Here is a 19,600-nt window from a genome sequence, read left to right on the forward strand (position 1 = left end):
ATAAATATTTTGATATTAATACATATTTAAAATAAAAAATTAGCGTATGATATTAAGGCCGTATTTTCGTCTGCTGCTGCTATGGGTCGAATCCCCGTGTGTGTGTGTGTGTGTGTGTGTGTGTGTGTGTGTGTGTGTGTGTGTGTGTGTGTGTGTGTGTGTGTGTGTGTGTGTGTGTGTGTGTGTGTGTGTGTGTGTGTGTGTGTGTGTGTGTGAGTGAGAGAGAGTGTGTCTGGCCCATTCGCCCTCCTATTCCAGCTGTGGATATGGCCGCCGCGGGTTATGTGTAACATCCCTGCGCACCGGAGCAAACCATTCTTTTCGAGAGAGAGACCGAGGGGCGGTGTGTGTGTGTGGGGGGGGGGGGGGGGGGGGGGGGGGGAGGAGGAGGAGAAGAGAGAAGGAGGGACGGAGAGAAGAGGCGTGGAAGGGGTGGGGGAGATGGAGGGGCGGAGGAGACGCTGAGCTGGAGAAGCGAGCAAGCTAGGGGGAGGGGTGGAGAGAGAGAGAGAGAGAGAGAGAGAGAGAGAGAGAGAGAGAGAGAGAGAGAGAGAGAGAGAGAGAGAGAGAGAGAGAGAGAGAGAGAGAGAGAGAGAGAGAGAGAGAGAGAGAGAGAGAGAGAGAGAGATCTGTGGTGCGTGTGTGAGTGTGTGGATGGATAGTACCAACGAGCTGTGTCGTTGCTCGAGAGAGAGAGGCAGGGAGAAAGAGAGAGAGAGAGAGTGAGGGAGAGGGGGAGAGAGAGAGGGGCGAGACACGGGAAGGGTTAGTGTGTGTGTGTGTGAGGGAGCCCAGCCCAGTCAGTGAGTGAGTGCATGCTTGAGCCATGTTGGATGGGATGATCCGGAAAAGAAGAAAATGCTGCCGCGCCACTCATAACGCCGACACCTCCAGGTCCGGAGACCACAGCGGGTAGATGCCAACTCCCCAGGACCGGGGAGACACGGGGGAGTTCGGGGAAAGGTGTCGGGCGGTGCCGCCGGCGGTCCTCGATCTGGCTGCCTAGCCGGCGAAAAGAAGGAAGGAAAGCTTCGAGGAAAGCGAGAAGGAGAAGACGAGAGAAGAGGAAGAGGGTGGACGAGGGAGAAAAGGAGAGAGAGGAGGGGGGAGTGAGAGAGAGAAAGGAACAGACTAAATGGCTGCACCGCTACCGGGCTTCACCCCGTTCCTGCTGCTCTCGCCTCTGCTTCTTCACCTGCTCCTCCTCGGCCCTTTGTTCACCGTCATCCAGGGGACGGGTCCGTCAGGGGGGGATTCCAGCCGGTGGACCCCGGGCCGCTGCGACCGACACGCCGGTAAACAGAGCCAGCAGCAGCAGCACCGGGAGTTGACCAGGAGCGGTTGGGATGTGCGCCCGAGCAGGTGGATTACAGAGCGGATACAGCGTGGAGAATGCACGGGGTCGCTCGTGGGACTGTCGGCCGGGGACTGCTGCTTCCTCTACGAGACGCGGAGAGGGTTTCGATGGGATGGAGCGAGGGAGGGACCGGTGCGGTGCTCCAGAGGAGCGTGTTTGCGGAAGGGAGCGGTCTCTCCATCACTTCCTTCCCCAGGTGGGAGCAGCGGGCTGAGCTCCACCGGTGGAGGAGGAGGAGGAGGAGGAGGAAGAGTGGAGGGGGGGACGGAGAGTGGGGGGTGGGTGAGGAAGGGCGTTGGTTTACCTCCCGGTTTACCTGTTTATTTCTCGCTGCAAGGGCAAAACGGAAAGAAACGGCCGGTACAAAGGACTAGGGTCTGCCCGGCGCGAGCCGCGGGGTTGAGACCACACCTCGCCACGAGAGTCTTTGTGCAAGACTCTCACGGGGGACCCGGAAATGGACAGATGGAAGGGGAAAAGGTGCCGGAAGCGAGAGATTTTCCCGACCCCTTAGCCCCAAATCTCCCTCGTTTTCACGGGTCAAGGTTCACCAAACGGGGCTTAAGGTCCGCCCCGTACCTCCAACCTGGCCCCGTACCAACAGGCTTTGGTGAATGTACTCACTTCGGACACGTTTCGTATCACATTTCGACTTATCATTCCCATTGTACCCTCGACATTAATCTCAACTTCCCCAAAGGCGCACAGTCGTCAGGTTCTGGGAGCACGCGGGGCGGTGATCGCATTTCAAACGGCCATTCATCCCGGAGATGCGACGCGGATAACGTCCTCTCTCATCGTGCGTACAGCGAGCACGGGGTGGCCGGGGCGGGCGGTGCTTCACCAGGGAACGTCTCCCATCGGGATGGCCACCATGTTATCGATCCCAGCCCAGGCATGGCGGCGGGGGGCGGTTACGGGGGTCGCTGCACCGGCCATGTTAGGACCACGGAGGAAAAACGAGGGACGAGAGAAAAGATTCGCGTCTGCTGCCAACACGTGTCAGGGGGAGGAGAAGCGTCCAGATGTTCTGTGTCATCATCATCATCCTCATCATCGTCACCGGGGTTGGTCACCGGTACCGTGGTACTCGCAGGATGTTGTGGGAGGACACGCGCCAGGTCTGTGCGTAAGCAAGCCAGGATTAATGTGGGGAGGTTGGGCAGGAAGGAGAGGGAAAGCGATAGAAGAGGAGGAGGAGGAGGAGGAGTAGGAATGAGGCAAGGCAGTGAACATGCTAATTCAACTAATTATCCTCATAATGGTTTGGCTTTTCCGTCTCTGACGTTTGATCACGGGCCTGATAATGAGACATGGCGAGGGAAATCATCACCGGCAAGGCAAAGGCAGAGCTCTCCAACCCGGGGAGGGGAGAGTGTGGTACGGGGGAGTTATTTAGGCAGTAGGGACGAAGTAGGAATGGGGGGTGGGTGTTTAGGCGAGTTTACGGCCCCCCTGAGAGACGTAGCAGGGCGTAATCTCGACATCCAATTTAAACCCGGACAAATCTCAATTATGCCCTGCCCTTTTCATCAGTCCAACAGAAAAGGCTTATCTGTCAGTTGTATGGCTAAACCCGATAAAAAACGAGCAGAAGAACTCCGAGGAAGTATTAAAACCCCGAAACCGCTGGCTCATTCAAACGGAAAGAAAACCGCAGCCCTGGCGTGTTTCAGTGACTCAGGATCCTCCACGCTCATTACGTTTCCCGTCAACTTCCAGGGTCACGCATCATCCGAACAACACAGTCAGTTTAAGCCCCGCGTTCTTGCGCAGACTCCTCGCGTCCCGGCCCAGCTCACGCGTCATTTCTCGGAAGCCCACCTGACCGCGCGCCGCGGTGACTCAGGTGCGCACCTCGGAGTGAAGCTCGCTTCAGCACCGAGGACAGCTCCGGGGGAAGGGCTTTCAAACTCCTCGCGTATCGCTCCGAACGAGGACACTGACTCACCTACACGTCAGTTCAAGCAGGAGTTCACGGTATATGTGTGGAGTGGATACAACGTTAATAACAATAATGGCAATAATAACAACAACAATAACGTCAAAAGTGTTGACAAAACCCCCATTGGTAACAACCACGAAGAATCTGCGAGCGTCCAGTGGCCGTCTCCTCAAACGGCGGGACACGCATCCGATTCAACCGTCGGACAGGTGTCCCCCGATGATCAGAGCGCAGCATCGCGCCCCCAGATCTCCCTGTCCCGGCAGCGGCGGGGGGGCGGCTCCCTGAGACAGTTCCCTCACATCTTGCGCGCCGACAGCTTAGCCGCCGACCGGGAGGGCGCGCGCACGCAATTAAAATCCGGTAAGCGAGTGCCGTTAGAGCCCAAAGGTGTCAGTCATTCGGAGAGCTGGCAGATGGTGACTGAGGACGAGGGAGAAGGGGAGAGTGCCGGGGAGAGGGAGGCGGAAGCCGAGCGACGGGCTGGAGGGGAATTACAGGTGGGGGAGGGCGGGACCAGCGTCGCTCGGCAGGGGGAGGCAGCGGCGATCGGGGAGGTGGGAGATTGGGTGAGCACCGCGATCCTGACAAAGACGAGGCAGGAAAACGGGACTGCTTGGGGACTGGAGGAAGTGGGAGGAGGGGCGGAGACAGGGAGAGGTCAGGAGAGGGCCAGCGGGGGAGAGGAGCACAGCATGGGCAGAGCGGAGGGGGGGGGACAGGGGGAGGAGAAGGGTCAGAGTTCATGGGGAGAGAGGAAGCTGGACTGGCTGATTATAGAGGCGGAGGCCGGGGCCCCGGAGGAGCTGAGGGAGGAGGAGGAGGAGGAGGAGCCAGGGAAGGGGGAGGGCTTGCCACGCCCCCGTCGGGCGGCAAACCGGCAGCCCAACTTCTCCCTGTACAACTACCAGGTCCAGATCCCTGAGAACCAGCCGCCCGGCACCTCGGTCATGGCCATGTCCGCCACGGACCCCGACGGCGGGGACGGGGGCCGGGTGGTCTACTCCATGGCCCCGCTGATGAACAGCCGCTCCTCCGACTTCTTCCACATCAGCCCCGAGTCGGGGCTCATCAGCAGCACCCAGGTGCTGGACCGCGAGCACATGGACCTGCACTACTTCCGGGTCACGGCCACGGACTCGGGGTCGCCGCGCCTCTCGGGCACCACCATGGTGGCCATCACGGTGGCCGACCGCAACGACCACTCGCCCATCTTCGAGCAGACGGAGTACCGGGAGACCATCCGAGAGAACGTGGAGGAAGGCTACCCCATCCTGCAGCTACGGGCCACCGACCTGGACTCGCCGTCCAACGCCAACATCCGCTACCGCTTCATCGGGGACACGGTGGGGCAGGCGCGGGCCGCCTTCGAGGTGGACCCCCGCTCCGGGCTCATCACCACGCGGGGCTCGGTGGACCGCGAGACCAACGAGCACTACACGCTGCAGGTGGAGGCCAGCGACCAGGGCAAGGAGCCCGGCCCGCGCTCGGCCACCGTGCGCGTCTTCATCACCGTGCTGGACGAGAACGACAACGTGCCTCAGTTCAGCGAGAAGCGCTACGTGGTGGCGGTGCGGGAGGACGTGCGGCCGCACTCGGAGATCCTGCGGGTGAGCGCCACGGACCACGACAAGGACGGCAACGCCGCCGTGCACTACAACATCATCAGCGGCAACAGCCGCGGGCAGTTCAACATCGACAGCGTGACCGGGGAGATCCAGGTGGTGGCGCCGCTGGACTACGAGGCGGAGCGGGAGTACACCCTGAGGGTGCGCGCCCAGGACAACGGGCGCCCGCCCCTGTCCAACAACACGGGCATCGTCAGCGTGCAGGTGACCGACGTCAACGACAACCCGCCCATCTTCGTGTCCACGCCGTTCCAGGCGTCGGCCCTGGAGAGCGCCCCGATCGGCAGCTCCATCCTCCACATCCAGGCCATCGACACGGACTCCGCGGACAACGCGCGGCTGGAGTACCGGCTGACGGGCACGGGCACGGACACGCCGTTCGTCATCAACGGCGCCACGGGGTGGGTCACGGTGCGCTCGGCCCTCGACCGGGAGTCGGTGGAGCACTACTTCTTCGGCGTGGAGGCCCGGGACTACGGCATGCCCCCTCTGTCCGCCACGGCGAGCGTGACCATCACGGTGATGGACGTCAACGACAACCGGCCCGAGTTCGTCCAGAAGGAGTACTTCTCGCGTCTGAACGAGGACGCGGTGGTGGGCACCAGCGTGGCGAGCGTCACGGCGGTGGACCGCGACGTCAACAGCGCCGTCACCTACCAGATCACCGGGGGCAACACCCGCAACCGCTTCGCCATCAGCACGGCGGGCGGGGCGGGGCTTCTGTCCCTGGCCCTGCCGCTGGACTACAAGCAGGAGCGGCGCTACGTGCTGACGGTCACCGCCTCCGACCGCACGCTCCACGACACCTGCCAGGTGCACGTCAACATCACGGACGCCAACACGCACCGGCCCGTGTTCCAGAGCGCCCACTACTCCATCAGCGTCAACGAGGACCGGCCGCCCGGCAGCACGGTGGTGGTGATCAGCGCCACGGACGACGACGTGGGCGAGAACGCCCGCATCACCTACCTCCTGGAGGACAACATCCCGCAGTTCCGCATCGACCCAGGCACGGGCGCCATCACGCTGCAGGCGGAGCTGGACTACGAGGACCAGATGACCTACACGCTGGCCATCACGGCCAAGGACAACGGCATCCCGCAGAAGTCGGACACCACGTACGTGGAGGTGAACGTGAACGACGTCAACGACAACGCGCCGCAGTTCATGAGCCCGCGCTACCAGGGCTCGGTGACGGAGGACGCGCCGCCCTTCACCAGCGTGCTGCAGATCTCCGCCACGGACCGGGACGCGCACGCCAACGGCCGCGTGCAGTACACCTTCCAGAACGGCGAGGACGGCGACGGCGACTTCACCATCGAGCCCACCTCGGGCATCGTGCGCACGGTGCGCCGGCTGGACCGCGAGAGCGTGCCCTTCTACGAGCTCACCGCCTTCGCCGTGGACCGCGGCGTGCCCCCGCAGCGCACGCCGGTCCACATCCAGGTGACGGTGCTGGACGTCAACGACAACGCGCCCGTGTTCCCCGCCGACGACTTCGAGGTGCTGGTGAAGGAGAACAGCGCCGTGGGCTCGGTGGTGGCGCAGATCACCGCCACCGACCCCGACGAGGGCGCCCACGCCCAGATCATGTACCAGATCGTGGAGGGGAACATCCCCGAGATCTTCCAGATGGACATCTTCTCGGGCGAGCTCACCTCGCTCATCGACCTGGACTACGAGGCCCGCAGCGAGTACGTCATCGTGGTGCAGGCCACGTCGGCGCCGCTGGTCTCGCGCGCCACCGTGCGCATCCGCCTGGTGGACCAGAACGACAACCGGCCCACCATGAAGGACTTCCAGATCATCTTCAACAACTTTGTGTCCAACCGCTCCAACAGCTTCCCCAGCGGCGTCATCGGGCGGGTCCCGGCCCACGACCCGGACGTGTCGGACCGCCTGTACTACACCATCGACCGGGGCAACGAGCTCAACCTGCTGCTGCTCAACCACACCAGCGGGGAGATCCGCCTGAGCCGGAAGCTGGACAACAACCGGCCGCTGGTGGCGCCCATGCTGGTCACAGTGACAGGTAGGAGACCGCCGCAACAACGTGAACGGTGTGGAGGTCCATGTTTGTTGGTCCATGTTTGTTGGTCCCTGTGTGTGTCTGTGTCCCTGTCTCTGTCTCTGTCTCTGTGTCTGTGTCTGTGTGTTATGAGTTTGACTTTATGTGTTGTTGGACAAAGATTGCACTTGCCAAACTTTTTCACCCTGCATTATTTTCCTCGTTCTGTTTATATATTCCTCTCTTTTTGTGTGTGAAGGCGTGACATTGCGTCTGATTCAACCCTGAGACTCGGTTAGGTTTTGTTGAATTTCAAGTAAACAACGAGACAGGCAGACACTGGCAATTTCAAGACAGCAGAGTAGAAGGCTGTTGTTTGTGAGTGTGTCCCACTGTTTTGCCGTAAACAGATTATTCAGCCAGGCTCTTCTGCTTTTTTTTTTTTCTTTTCAAAGTGTTATGACTTCGATCGGCCTATTTAACTTAATGTGTCTCAAATTACACCAAAGAAACCAATCTTTGTGAATTATTGTAATGCTGTGATGCTGTGAGCACAGTTAGCCTCTGTCCGAGTGTGTGTGTGTGTGTGTGTGTGTGTGTGTGTGTGTGTGCGTGTTTGCATGTGTGTGTGTGTGTGTGTGTGTGTGTGTGTGTGTGTGTGTGTGTGTGTGTGTGTGTGTGTGTGTGTCTGTGTGTGTGTGTGTGTGTGTGTGGGACAAAGAGAGCGATTGAGTGAGAGAGCGAGCATACGTTTCCATGAGTGAGTGATGAAGCGAAAGAGAGACCATGTGTCCATGAGCAGGAAAGGAGATCAGTAAAAGAAAGTTAGAGACCAGCCCTTGTAACCCACTTGGTGGACATCTGCTATCTACCCATAGGGCATTGCTAGGCATGGGAGGATGAGTGTGTGTCAGTGTGCGGTGTGTGTGTGTGTGTGTTTATTAGAGACAATGTCTGACATTTCAGGTGTGTGTGTGGGTTTGTTTGTTTTTGTGTGGGTGTTTTAATGAGAGTCAATGTGTGGCCTTTCAGGTGTGTGCGTGTGTGTGAGTGTGTGTTTGTGTGTGTGTGTGCGCGCAGAGGCAGAGAGCGTATATATAGTACGTCAGGTAGTGAATTGATATTAATGAGAAAACTCTGCCTCATGTGTAATTCTGTTTCGTGCCATTTGCTTAACTTGAACTTTAGAAGAATCCTGCTACAAGGGGCCTCGCAACGTCTGCTTATTAACCAGCACTGCGGGGCCCATTTAAATGGTAAAACCGCCATTTGAAATACCAAGAAGACAGCAAAAAAGGCACGTCATAGTGAAATGTCAGGGGCTGGGGGTGATTCGGTTAATGACCTCAAGTAATGGCGGTCCGCAGAGCTGTTGTTTAGTCGTGTCAAAAACGGAATGTAGCGTTCTAAATATGAGTAGTAGTAGTAGTGCTTTGAGGGACCCTTTGCTGAAACGTGCGTCTTGTTATTTCCCCCCCGCCGTATCGCCCCTAGTGAGTGAAATGAGGGGGGTGCAGCCTTGATGAGAAGGCAGCTTGGCTTGTGTTGGGCTTAGCTTAGCCTTAGCGCTATACGGTCTTGTTGAGCGCTGTGCTCTGAACACTTTGATGCAGACGCACCCCCCACAAGATAATCTTTAAGCTTAGCTTCCCGGCCGTCCTCTGTGGCTGGAAAGGCGTGTTAGTGTGTCAGACATGAGCTGCAGTCTGATGTCAAACTGTTGATCCACCAGTTTTTGGGAGGTTTTTCCTACACCAACTACAATACCATCTCAGGTCCTGTCTTCTACATGGCGTTTGTGTGTTATTTTTCCTGCGTTTACCTCCCTTGACTCCGGTCTCCGCCCACCCTTCAAAGACGAGAGGCCACGCTAAGCTAGGCTACGCTCTACGAGGCTACGTCCATACATATGAATGGCGTGTCTTTCAAGTTGCGGTGTTCAGCGTCGAGAGGGTGGTTTTCTTGTCTGAGATCTTCACTGCGTCGTCTCTTCTCTGCTCCTCTGTTCTGTTCTTCTCTCTTCTCCTTCTCTTGTTCTCTCATCTCCTGTTATTCTGTTTATCTTTGGTGTTGCTATTTATATGTGTTGTCTCGGGGGTCTCTCTCTCTTTCTCTCAACTCTCTGATTCTGACTTGAGTACAAAGTGTATTTTGCGTGCACACACACACAAACACACACACACACACACACACACACACACACACACACACACACACACACACACACACACACACACACACACACACACACACACACAGATACTTCTTTAGTTGTAATATTCTCCAGTGCCTTGACTTTGCAAGAATACCATGTGATTGCACGCATGTCTATCAGAGTGCTCTCCATATGTGCTTCTGTTTGTTGAATTATTTAATTGTGGTATTGTATGCTATTCCTAACTGGTATATTTGTGGGCATGTGTTTGTGGGGGTTTGTGTCTGTGAGCTCATTAAATCCTTCACAGCATTCTCTCTGTCTATCTCTCTGTCTCTCTTTCTCTGTCTCACTCCCTCTGTCTCTCTTTTCCCTCTGTCCCTCTCTCCCTCTTTCTCTCTCTCCCTCTCTCTCTCTCTGTACTTATTCTTCCTGTTTAGGCGTGTGTTTTTCATGAAAATTCTCATATCTAAATTGTAATCAAAGTGAATACACACACAAGGACACTCCCACACACACACACACACACACACACACACATACAAACACAAACACAAACACGCACACGCACACGCACACGTGCGCGTGCGTGCTCCGGGCATCGCTCTCACTTGAAACAGTAAACAAAAAACAAAACAAACAGAAACAAAGAAAATGTGAAAACAAAAAAAGCGGATTAGCCTGCTAGTTAGCAGTGGCATTCATACTGTATCAGTTCCAGTCAAGGTGCCCTTGAGCTCGTGGTAAACCCCAAGCTGTGTGTGTGCCTGGCGTCTCTCTGCTAGCAGAGACGCGGAACATAGCGGGAGTGGGTGGACTGGTCAGCTCCCTGGAGAGAGAGAGAGAGTGTGTGTGTGTGTGTCTTTGTGTGTGTCTTTGTGTGTGTGTGTGTGTGTGTGTGTGTGTGTCTGTCCGTGCATGTTTGTGTGTGTATGGGTGTGTGTGTGTGTGTGTGATTGCGTGTGTGCGTATGTGTGTGTGCCTGCATGGGTGTGTGTACACGTGCGCGATGGGTATATTTGTGTGTGTGGGTGCATGTGTAGATCATGGCTGCATAATTTGTTGAAGCCCACATGCAGAGTAGGGTACAGCTGTTAAGACACAACCGAAGCACGGTCGGAAATGATAACCGGGCAGGAATAATAGCAAGCGGTAATTAGAATGAGAATATGTACGTTGGAGTCAAAGCCATGGTTGGTAGTTGGAATGCCCATGATGGATACGTTTATAAATATGAATATTTATATCCATCCTGCATCTTCGAATGTGGATCATGTATACCAAACATGAATACAAGTGCATTTGTACGTTTGCCTATGCAGTTCGGAAAATTAATGATGTAACGGTTAATAATTCTGTGTAGCTATTTTGGAGATCAAAGCATGGGGTTGTAGGTTTAAGCTACATGTGCTGTCTTAAAGTATCATTGTCTTGAACATAACATTCATATTCAGTTGCGCATATTCCAGTTGAAGATACAACGCGCGGAACATCTGCGGAACCCGACCCACTGCAGATGCACGGTGAAACCACTGAACTTCTACTGTTTGTCGCATGTGGGCCATTACACAGGAGCCGCATACAAGCCTACTGTAGCGTGGACACATCGGCCATAGCCAGGCCACAGTTGTGAGCTAATGTGTATTAATACACAGGTCACTTCTCCGAGGCCGCTCCCTCGGGCCTTAAGGTAATCGAATACACGTACGGTAGCACTGTGCATAGGCTCTCCATCTCCCCCTACTTTATATATGTCCATAGATAGCCGCAGGGTTTGAGTTTGTACGACGGGTAATGAGGCGAAAGCAGGATGCGGCTTCGGGAGGGAACATTTTCTTGGATGACTCCATCGTGTTTTGCGGTAATCCACTGCCCTCTTTCCCTCAGACGTTGTCCTGAGCAATGCATTACGAACTCGAGTGAACGATTGAAAAAATTATTGGTGTAATTAGAGGGTTGGGGAAATGGTTACGTGGGTTTGTGTGTCTCTTGAGATGCGTAGGTTGGTCTCTTCCGTCGTCTCTTTCTTTTGCCTTTTGCTTTTTGTTGAACACTTTGGGTTAATGGTGTAAAGAACTGTGCAGCCTTTTCGTTCCCACTGTTTTGGATTATTTCGACTGTTGTTATTTGGTATTTGAACCTCTTGCCCTCCCAGCTCTGCTGGAAACCAACAGTGGTGGGGAGGGGGGGAGGGGGGGAGGGGGGGGGCTTCTTGCTCCAGTTCCTCTTCACGGTCCATTTTCCCTGCGTAAAGACTAAACCTTTACCCAACATTTCAGAATGTGGTCACATTTCTTAAATGTGAGCCAACTCTGCAGCAGAGGTCAGTCTGTGATGCTGACAGGCTGGGATGGATAGAGCAGGACTCTGCCTGACATATTTATCCTCTTATTAGAGCCCCCACTCTCGTTTTAGAGGGACTTCATCTGGTTTAAAACACCCAGATTATCCATGATACGCTGGATTAATGGGAAGTCTTTGGACAGGGGATTAAGTTTGGACCCTGAGGCTTTTTTTTTTAACATTAGTCCACTCATCTGTGAACCCTGTCATTATTTACACATGAAATAAACATCCACTGATTTGCTACTAGATTTCCTCTATTTCTTCTCCATGTTATATAATTAGCTGAGTGATGATGAGAGAATGAGGATATGGGGCTATTGTGGATGTAATGTGATCACCAACTGTCTACCCCTGCTGAAGTTCCCTTGCGCAACGCACATCACGTTGTTCGGCATAAGGAAATACCAGACTAGTATGTGACTACCTCATAGAGGTAGTACAAATCAACTGATATTTATTTAACATACAGCGCTTAATCACTGCAACAGATGTAATGGGCCTTCGCGAAAGCGAACGACTGAACGATTAAATAAAAAAACGAGCTAAGAGGCTGGAAAAAACAGGGATGTTCCCCCTAGAGAATGGGAGATTAACAAAAAAGCATCCATGGCAAATGGAGCGCATTCAACTTTTTACCGCCGCTTGCGAGAACAATGTATTTTCTAACTCAGCAATTCATGGTTCCGGGGCCATGTGGGAAATGGCTGCTTGGTTTCTGCGTGTCTACAGTTCAGCCGGTGTTACCACGGCGATGGTTAGTCGCTCTCATGACCTCTGCGTGGCGTCGCGGGTAACTAGGTGTGAAAATAAGTGGGGAAGCACACGGGGAGCACGTGACGAGCGGCGTTGGTGTTTCTGTATGGTCGGTGGTTTTACATAGTCTTCTCCTGGGTCTACTGGGAGCGGGCCGGCTGCTCGCCAGCAGATAGAGCCTCATAATCTTTTACTTTGTAATAGGTTTAGGCTCGCTGGAGACCAGAGAGGGGGGCAGGGAGGGAGGGGGGGGGGGGGAGGGAGGGAGAGGGGGAGGGGGGGGGGGAGGGAGGGAGAGAGAGAGAGAGAGAGAGAGAGAGAGAGAGAGAGAGAGAGAGAGAGAGAGAGAGAGAGAGAGAGAGAGAGAGAGAGAGAGAGAGAGAGAGAGAGAGAGAGAGAGAGAGAGAGAGAGAGAGAGAGAGAGAGAGAGAGAGAGAGATTGAAGGCTACAACGTGTGTATGTGCACGCGTGTGTACTTGTGTGTATGTACATTCATTCATTCATCTCCTCACTGCTTAATGTCCAAGTAGTAGAATTGGACAGCCGGTGAATAGGCAGATGTATACAGTACTGATCCAGAATGGCGTACCAGTCCTCCCCAGGTGTAAACAACACAACAGGGGCTGTACTACAGCCTTCTCTTGTGATTTAGACCTGAGCAGGTAACGTAAATGTTAACAGCGGTGTGTTGGTGGGGATGGATGAGGTACTTAGAGGTTATATATCCCAGGGGTACAGCCCCAAGGAACCCTGGGAGTTTTCTTGAGTAAACAGACCACCCATGTCGGTTTACACTAATGGCTAAAGTTAATTATAGTGAAACATTTGATATTTTTCGGATATTCTTGAGAGCAAACCAATACTAACGATTCCAAGATCCGAGTTTGTTAAATTATTACTTGAGGATTTATTTGGAACGCTTGTGATGGATTTAACTACTGACAGTTAATACTATGCAAAGATTTTTTGGTTTGTGTCCACCAACTAATATTGCTAACCAACTATGAGGTGAAACATATGATACCTACTATGGGTTGGTAAGGTTAAATTGTAGTCAATTTCAATGCATGAAATACAAATTTAAATCAGTTACATTCATATCAAACAACAATGTAATTCTTTGGCATACATTGTGGGTAACATGAATATGGACAATAAATTAACATAAATGCGGACCAGAGCTAACAAGGAAGAAAGAAGGATTCTCACTTTAAGGTCTCTTTTAAGATTGGCATGAGAACGGAGAATTCCACAAAGCACAAAGTTCTATTGAGCCGGTTCTATAAAGCCGGTGGCAGACATGGAGTTTTTCCTCGCTGTAAATAAGACGATGTTCATGTTAACATGATGTCTAACTATATCCTTGGTTAGCTGACAGCCATACAGTGCACTGGTTCTCTTGGGTCCTATGCCTCTACTCTAATGCTTGCCAGTTGTCTACCTTTACGTACGTTTCAGTAAGACTTACTGCTCTTAACATTTCAACATCTCCTTGTTATGCTCTAGAACTTTCAGAGTAGCTCAAGGTTTGAATTATTCCAGACTGGATGTGGTTCGGTTTGATGTCGGCCTCAAACTTTGAACACCTTGTTAGAAGAAAACTCCAGTGGCGCTTGAGATGCAAGCTAGCTAAATTGATTTTAACCGTCCCGAAATGTTCATTCGCAATTGCAGCAAGATGTAGACTATCTCTAGTTATTGTGCCGTGATTGATCCATTTTTAAATAGTCAACAATGGCATCTCAGGCTCTCGGGTTTCCCTGCTTTGCTCTTTGTTAGTGTGGCTTAATTAGGACAAACAGTAAAATGGGTTGAATACTAAAACTGTCTTTTTTAGAGACGCTATGCAGGGGACTTGACTTGTTTATTAAAACCTGCTTGAAGCTGGAGATGCAGAGCAGAAACTTCCAAGCATGTTTTCTTCTTCCTTTTCTTCTGCTTCTCGATAACAATCAGTGTCCTGGTTGAGTGAGCGTTTTGCTGGCAGATTGGATTCGGGCCAATTACTTTTTGGTCCTTATTGGAAAATCCCTCTACGTTCAAAGTGATTCAACATGCATTTGCTTCACTGTCTGGGAATACTGTGCGTTTCCACTGCAGATATGATCAGTGTGCCAAGAATTATCAGTGTCAAGTGGAAAGATTAACCTTTTTGCCGATAAATGAGTACTGTTCTTAGTTAGTTATTTGTATTTTCATCTGTTTTATGAATCGATTATTTTAAATTGTGAATTTTTTAGATTCAGCCATTCGTGAATTTTGGGATAAAAAACTGACGGTGAAGGTTTATCTGCTAGGCGGAGATTCAGGGGCAATTTATCTCTAGATTTCCAATTATTTTTTAGGTCCCTAGTTTATCCGCTGGCTCACTGTTTCACCGTGGAGATTGTACAGTGACGCGTTGTCAATACATTCCCTCATTAACATCTCTCTATGAAGGTTGTTCATCGATCTAATATTGTCCACATTCAGCCCTAAAAATGACTACTGATCAAATTAATTGGGTACATTAATGAACCATGAGTTAACATCAGTTAATGCAGTATTATTATATAGCATTTGCATAGGGGTTGGGGTAAGTTGGCTAGGGCTAACCTTAACCCTTTAAATAATGTTGAAATTGAAACATTAGCTAACATGAACCCCATCAGTAAATACACCATTCATCAATGGTTACTCCACGAACTAATGGCAATTAACGGTTTAATAATGTACCCTTATTGTAAAGTGTTACAACTAAACACGAAGACCAATTCTTTTTTCCCCACCTTTATTTTATTTTTTACCTTGGCCATCCAGCCACTCACTTGGTCCCCCGCCGAGAGCCCTTTAAGGGTCGCGAACCACATGTTCAGAACCACTGTGCTAGAGGACGTACAGTAGACGGGAGCTCATACGCGCCCTGCCCCCTAACCCTCCCCCCTCTCGCCCTGATGGTTATGAACATCTGCTGGCAGATGTCCAGCCATCCAGCGGTTGGTGAGTGGATTCATAAAGGCAGTGTGTGTGTACGATTGGTCTACATGGACGATGTGGGTGTGTGCATATGATAAGAGTTGAGTTATCCCAAGTATGTCAGCCAAGCCAGAAAACGTGTGTGTGTGTGTGTGTGTGTGTGTGTGTGTGTGTGTGTGTGTGTGTGTGTGTGTGTGTGTGTGTGTGTGTGTGTGTGTGTGTGTGTGTGTGTGTGTGTGTGTGTGTGTGTGTGTGTGTGGGTGTACATTAATCTATGTGGCGTAATGTACAGGATTAATGTTGCTGCTGTAAAGTGTTTCAAACCAGATGGGCTGATGCTTCAGTTGCTGTGTGTGTGTGTGTGTACTATTTGCATTTCTGTGTGCATTTGGGGGCTTTTTCTTTGTGAGTCTCTGTGTGCTCTTGTGGCCGATTGTGTGTGTGTGTGTGTGTGTATTCATTTATAAGTGTTCTGTTTTGCACTGAAAATAATGACATCCCGGACCTCAGGGAGAAAAGGCTTTACAAGATAAACAGAGCAAAGAAATCGGCTCTCCATCCTGTGTGTATGTTTGTGGATGTGTGTTTGTGTGTGTGTTTGTGGATGTGTGTGTGTTTGGGTGCAGTCATTCATTAAGGGGCTCATTCTGCCTTCTTGTAAAGGAAAAATGTTACACTGGCATCCATACCTCTTCCTTGTGTGCGTGTGTGTGTCTGCGTGTGTGTGTGTGTGTGTGTGTGTGTGTGTGTGTGTGTGTATACCCATCATTTCCTTCTCCTTTGGGGGCTGGCAATAGTTGTTCAACAGACGAGCCACACAACATTCACAACTTCAAACGATTCTTTGTTGTGTGTGTGTGTGTGTGTGTGTGTGTGTGTGTGTGTGTGTGTGTGTGTGTGTGTGTGTGTGTGTGTGTGTGTGTGTGTGTGTGTGTGTGTGTGAAAACGCCTGTGTGTGTGTGCGGGTATATGTTAGTGTGTGTGTTTGTCTGCGTGCATGTGTGCACGTTTGCTTAGTGTTCGGTCCTGACCCTTGAGGGAACCCGTTGGACCGACACCAGGAAATGGAAGCTCATCGCACATTTCTAAGCAGATTAAGCCAGGAGATGGTTCTGTGGAACCACAATCCTACCGAGAGGTGGAGGCAAGGAAGGCACGCGCGGAAGTGATACGACCGGGCGGCGTGAAATGGGATTGAAGCTCAAGCAAATAGGAACAAATGAAAGGGGAGCCAAGCAGGGCATCCCCGAAAGACCCTACAAAGAAGAATATGCGTCACAGTAGCTGACAGGGTTTTTTTTGCATTTAAATCCAATTTCCTTCCCCCTGGATTATCTCATCGTTGCTCTGGAGCTTCATCATTGGTATTCTCCATTGTGGTCGAATCCCATTGCCAAGGGCAATGTGTGGAACCCTTTGACATTGTTGGTGTGGCAGGCTACAATTTGAGAGTACAGTTCGAGTGTTTTTAGAACTGCATGCACGAAAATCTGGAAAGAAGATGAACCTAGACTTTTCCCTTCTCAAGTCCAAAGAAATGTTAAGATACTTGACTTGCAGGTTGTCACCTTGGAGGAAAGTGAAAGTGAACAAAGCTTCAAAAGATTTACACGGTAATGCGCGTAACATATTGAAATACACTAGTGGTTCATATTTCATTCGTTTTCAAGTCACTCTGCACCAAACTAATGGATCAAATGGCCTCCACTGAACATCAAAAGGGTGAGGAACGTAATCTTGTGTTTGAAAATTCAGACTTCACACACACGGAGCTAACCCAAATTTCGGTTTCAGGCAATAGAAGATAAGGCGTTCCTTTCCTTTCCTGTGTGTAACGTGGTCCTTTTCATCATTTTAACATCTCATTCACAGCCTCACACCCATCTCTGCTAATCTATTGCCGTCTCCATGTCCGTCTTAATTCCTTCCCCGGAGGAAAATGTCGGGGCTTTGTGGTGATCAGTCATGCTTAACGGCGTTACGGCAATTTCTTTAAAAGCACTTTCCCAGGCGGATGCTCTTTCCCTTTATTTCTTCTAATTTGGCAGTTCCAGCTCAGGTCTCCTTCTTTCTGCTGAATGTTTCCTCTCCCCTGGGTTCGACTCTATCTCTATCAGGGGGGTTCCAGAAAGCACAGGGGGGCACCGGGTTATCTGGAACCTTGTAGAAGCTTCTCGAGTGCTCCATTAGTCAAGCCACCTGGAGGGGGGAGATAGCGTCGGCCACTTCTCCAGCCTCTCCCTACTCCGCAGCCCGTTCCGCCTCACTCCAAACTCTGTCCCAATCCCCTGGTCTTATGAAGGACCAGGCACCCCTAGCACGCAAGCGAGCGTGCCGTCTTAAAAGTCTTCCTTCTCCGTCTCCTCGGCAGCGGCGAGTCCTCCAGGCCGATGTGTGCCCTGGCGGGCAGATGTTTCCGCTCCAGTGTGTAGATTGGTCTCTCAGGTTTCTTAAGACGCACGCAGCAAAGCCTGCGGCCTTTAGAGGGAGTTGAAGAAGTTGGGTAAAGCCCCCGTAGAACAGGCTTGAGAAATGTTCTTTACCTTTTTTCGATTTTCCCTCGGCGCTGAACGGGCGGCCGGAATAAGCCTCCATTTGTGGGTTTTCAGGCACTGGACGCTATGAATGTTTGATTGGGTTTTATTTTTTCGACTCGGGTCGGAGCAGAAACCGGGTGATGCATAAGGAATGACCCGCTTCCAGCGGACCCCGGCCGACACGATGGCCGGAAGCGTTGCTTTATATAGAGGCTGAGAGTAAACACTGTCCTGACAAACAATACATAATAATCCCGGTCAGTCCGCGAGCGTGCAGATTCGCGGGGGTACGCGCGCCTGGCCTAAAGTGCTAGACACAAAGAGCTCGTTGGAGCGGACGGCGTTCACCACTGTGAGCGTGAAGCCGTCTGCGAAGGGGTCACTCGGTAAATGCACTTAGCGAACGCAGTCATTTCTGATGAGGATTTGAAAAGCCAATAGATGTTTTTAAACCCTGTTACATTTATAAGTGCATCACTTTACGTACACGTACACATTTTTAGATGCTTCATCATATTACGAACTAGCCGTCTCATTTGGGAGAGGTCAACGCAAATAGAGCCCACGACCCTTTTTACTTATTCGTCACATGACCCTGAACGACAGGGTTCATTGTATTTTCAGCTTCCCACTGCTCCCTCAAGTACCGCCGTTGGACCTTACAGATGGCCAGAGCCGGCCCGTTCAACATGTGCAGTTCCTGCCTCTGCGTGGGCTTTTATAATTGGGTGCCGCTTGGCCGTTGGATGCAGAGTTTCCCGAGTTTTCTGAAGGAGTCGTCGCAAATCACAGCTTGCCTGCTCACGGAGCCCTCCCGAAGGACCTCTGAGCGAAGAGTCTTCTGAACCATGCGTGCTTCAAAACCTCTTCTCCTTACTTCTGGTGGATTGAACGCTGCATGGATTGAAACCCTGCGTGCAGCTTAGGTTATGTTATTATCTATGTGAGCTCGTTCGAGCTTGGTGAGAAGGCTCCACAGAATGTTAATGGTGTACCGGTGCTCTGCTATTCGCCTGTGGATGTTAGATGTCCCATCCAACAAACGGATAAATTGCACGCCCTGTTTTACTTTCACTCACACACACACAGCCTAAATGCTGTCAGTCACCAGCATCTATCAAAGCGTCTGGGGATTTCAGTGTCCAACCCACAGCAGAAACAGCGGTTCAACCCCCAGCGTGCATGCTGAAGGGCGGGCCAGTAGAGAGTCACATTAGGGTGCAGGAGAGGGAGGATTGTTGTACCTGGTAGACCTCAATCACGGAATCTTTCTAACAACACTCATTGGTTCCAGTCCCACTGTTATTGTATTTCAATTTCTGCCAGTGCACTTCCGACATCTGCAGCGGAACATCATTAATTTTCTTCAACAACCTTCCTCACTGCCTCCCTCTATTCATCCTCCCTCTCTCTATCTCGCCCCTCTCTCTGTCATTTCCCAGCTCTCTCCCTCTCCTCTCCCTCTCCCCTCCCTCACTCCACCGCCATCTCCCTCCCTCCCTCCCTCCCTCCCTCCCTCCCTCCCTCCTCTCCCATCCCTCTCAAGCTCTCCATCCCTCCCTCCCCCAACATCCCTCTCAAGCTCTCCCTCACTCCCTCCATCCCTCCCTCCTCCATCTTTCCGTCCCTCTCTGTCACTCCCTCCCCTCCCCTCCCCTCCCCTCCCCTCCCCTCCTCCCTCCCCCCCCCCCCCCCCCCCCGTGCCGGCTGCTGTCAGGTCCTGCCAGATAAACTAAGCCGTAGCTTATCAGCCAATATTCCCAGCCAGCGTTTCCCAGACCTCTCTGTAGAGCGCCGGCAGGGCTGCTTACCCTCTGATAGTTTGTTCTCGTCCGGCTAATTGGCCGGAGGGTCTTGCGTTTTCAGCAGAAACGCGCACCGCCGCCGCCGCCGGTGTGTGTGTCAGCAAATCTTT

At 52.1% G+C, this 19,600-nt stretch overlaps 1 protein-coding gene across 5 annotated transcripts in view; it reads left to right on the forward strand.

Annotated features, from left to right (window-relative positions):
• Window positions 1-626: 626 nt before the first annotated feature.
• celsr3 (cadherin, EGF LAG seven-pass G-type receptor 3) overlaps window positions 627-19,600 on the forward strand; it is a 99,960-nt gene continuing 80,986 nt past the window's right edge. For 3 of the 5 annotated variants that reach the window (XM_030347052.1, XM_030347300.1, XM_030347211.1), the window contains exon 1: window positions 627-6,962. In XM_030347052.1, coding sequence (XP_030202912.1) covers window positions 1,136-6,962 — 5,827 coding nt within the window. In that variant the 5' untranslated portion in view covers window positions 627-1,135. The remainder of the gene's footprint in view (window positions 6,963-19,600) is intronic. The other 2 variants (XM_030347130.1, XM_030347380.1) reach the window with 1 other exon arrangement.

Source organism: Gadus morhua, chromosome 1, assembly GCF_902167405.1.
Source record: "Gadus morhua chromosome 1, gadMor3.0, whole genome shotgun sequence".
Classification (NCBI taxonomy): domain Eukaryota; kingdom Metazoa; phylum Chordata; class Actinopteri; order Gadiformes; family Gadidae; genus Gadus; species Gadus morhua.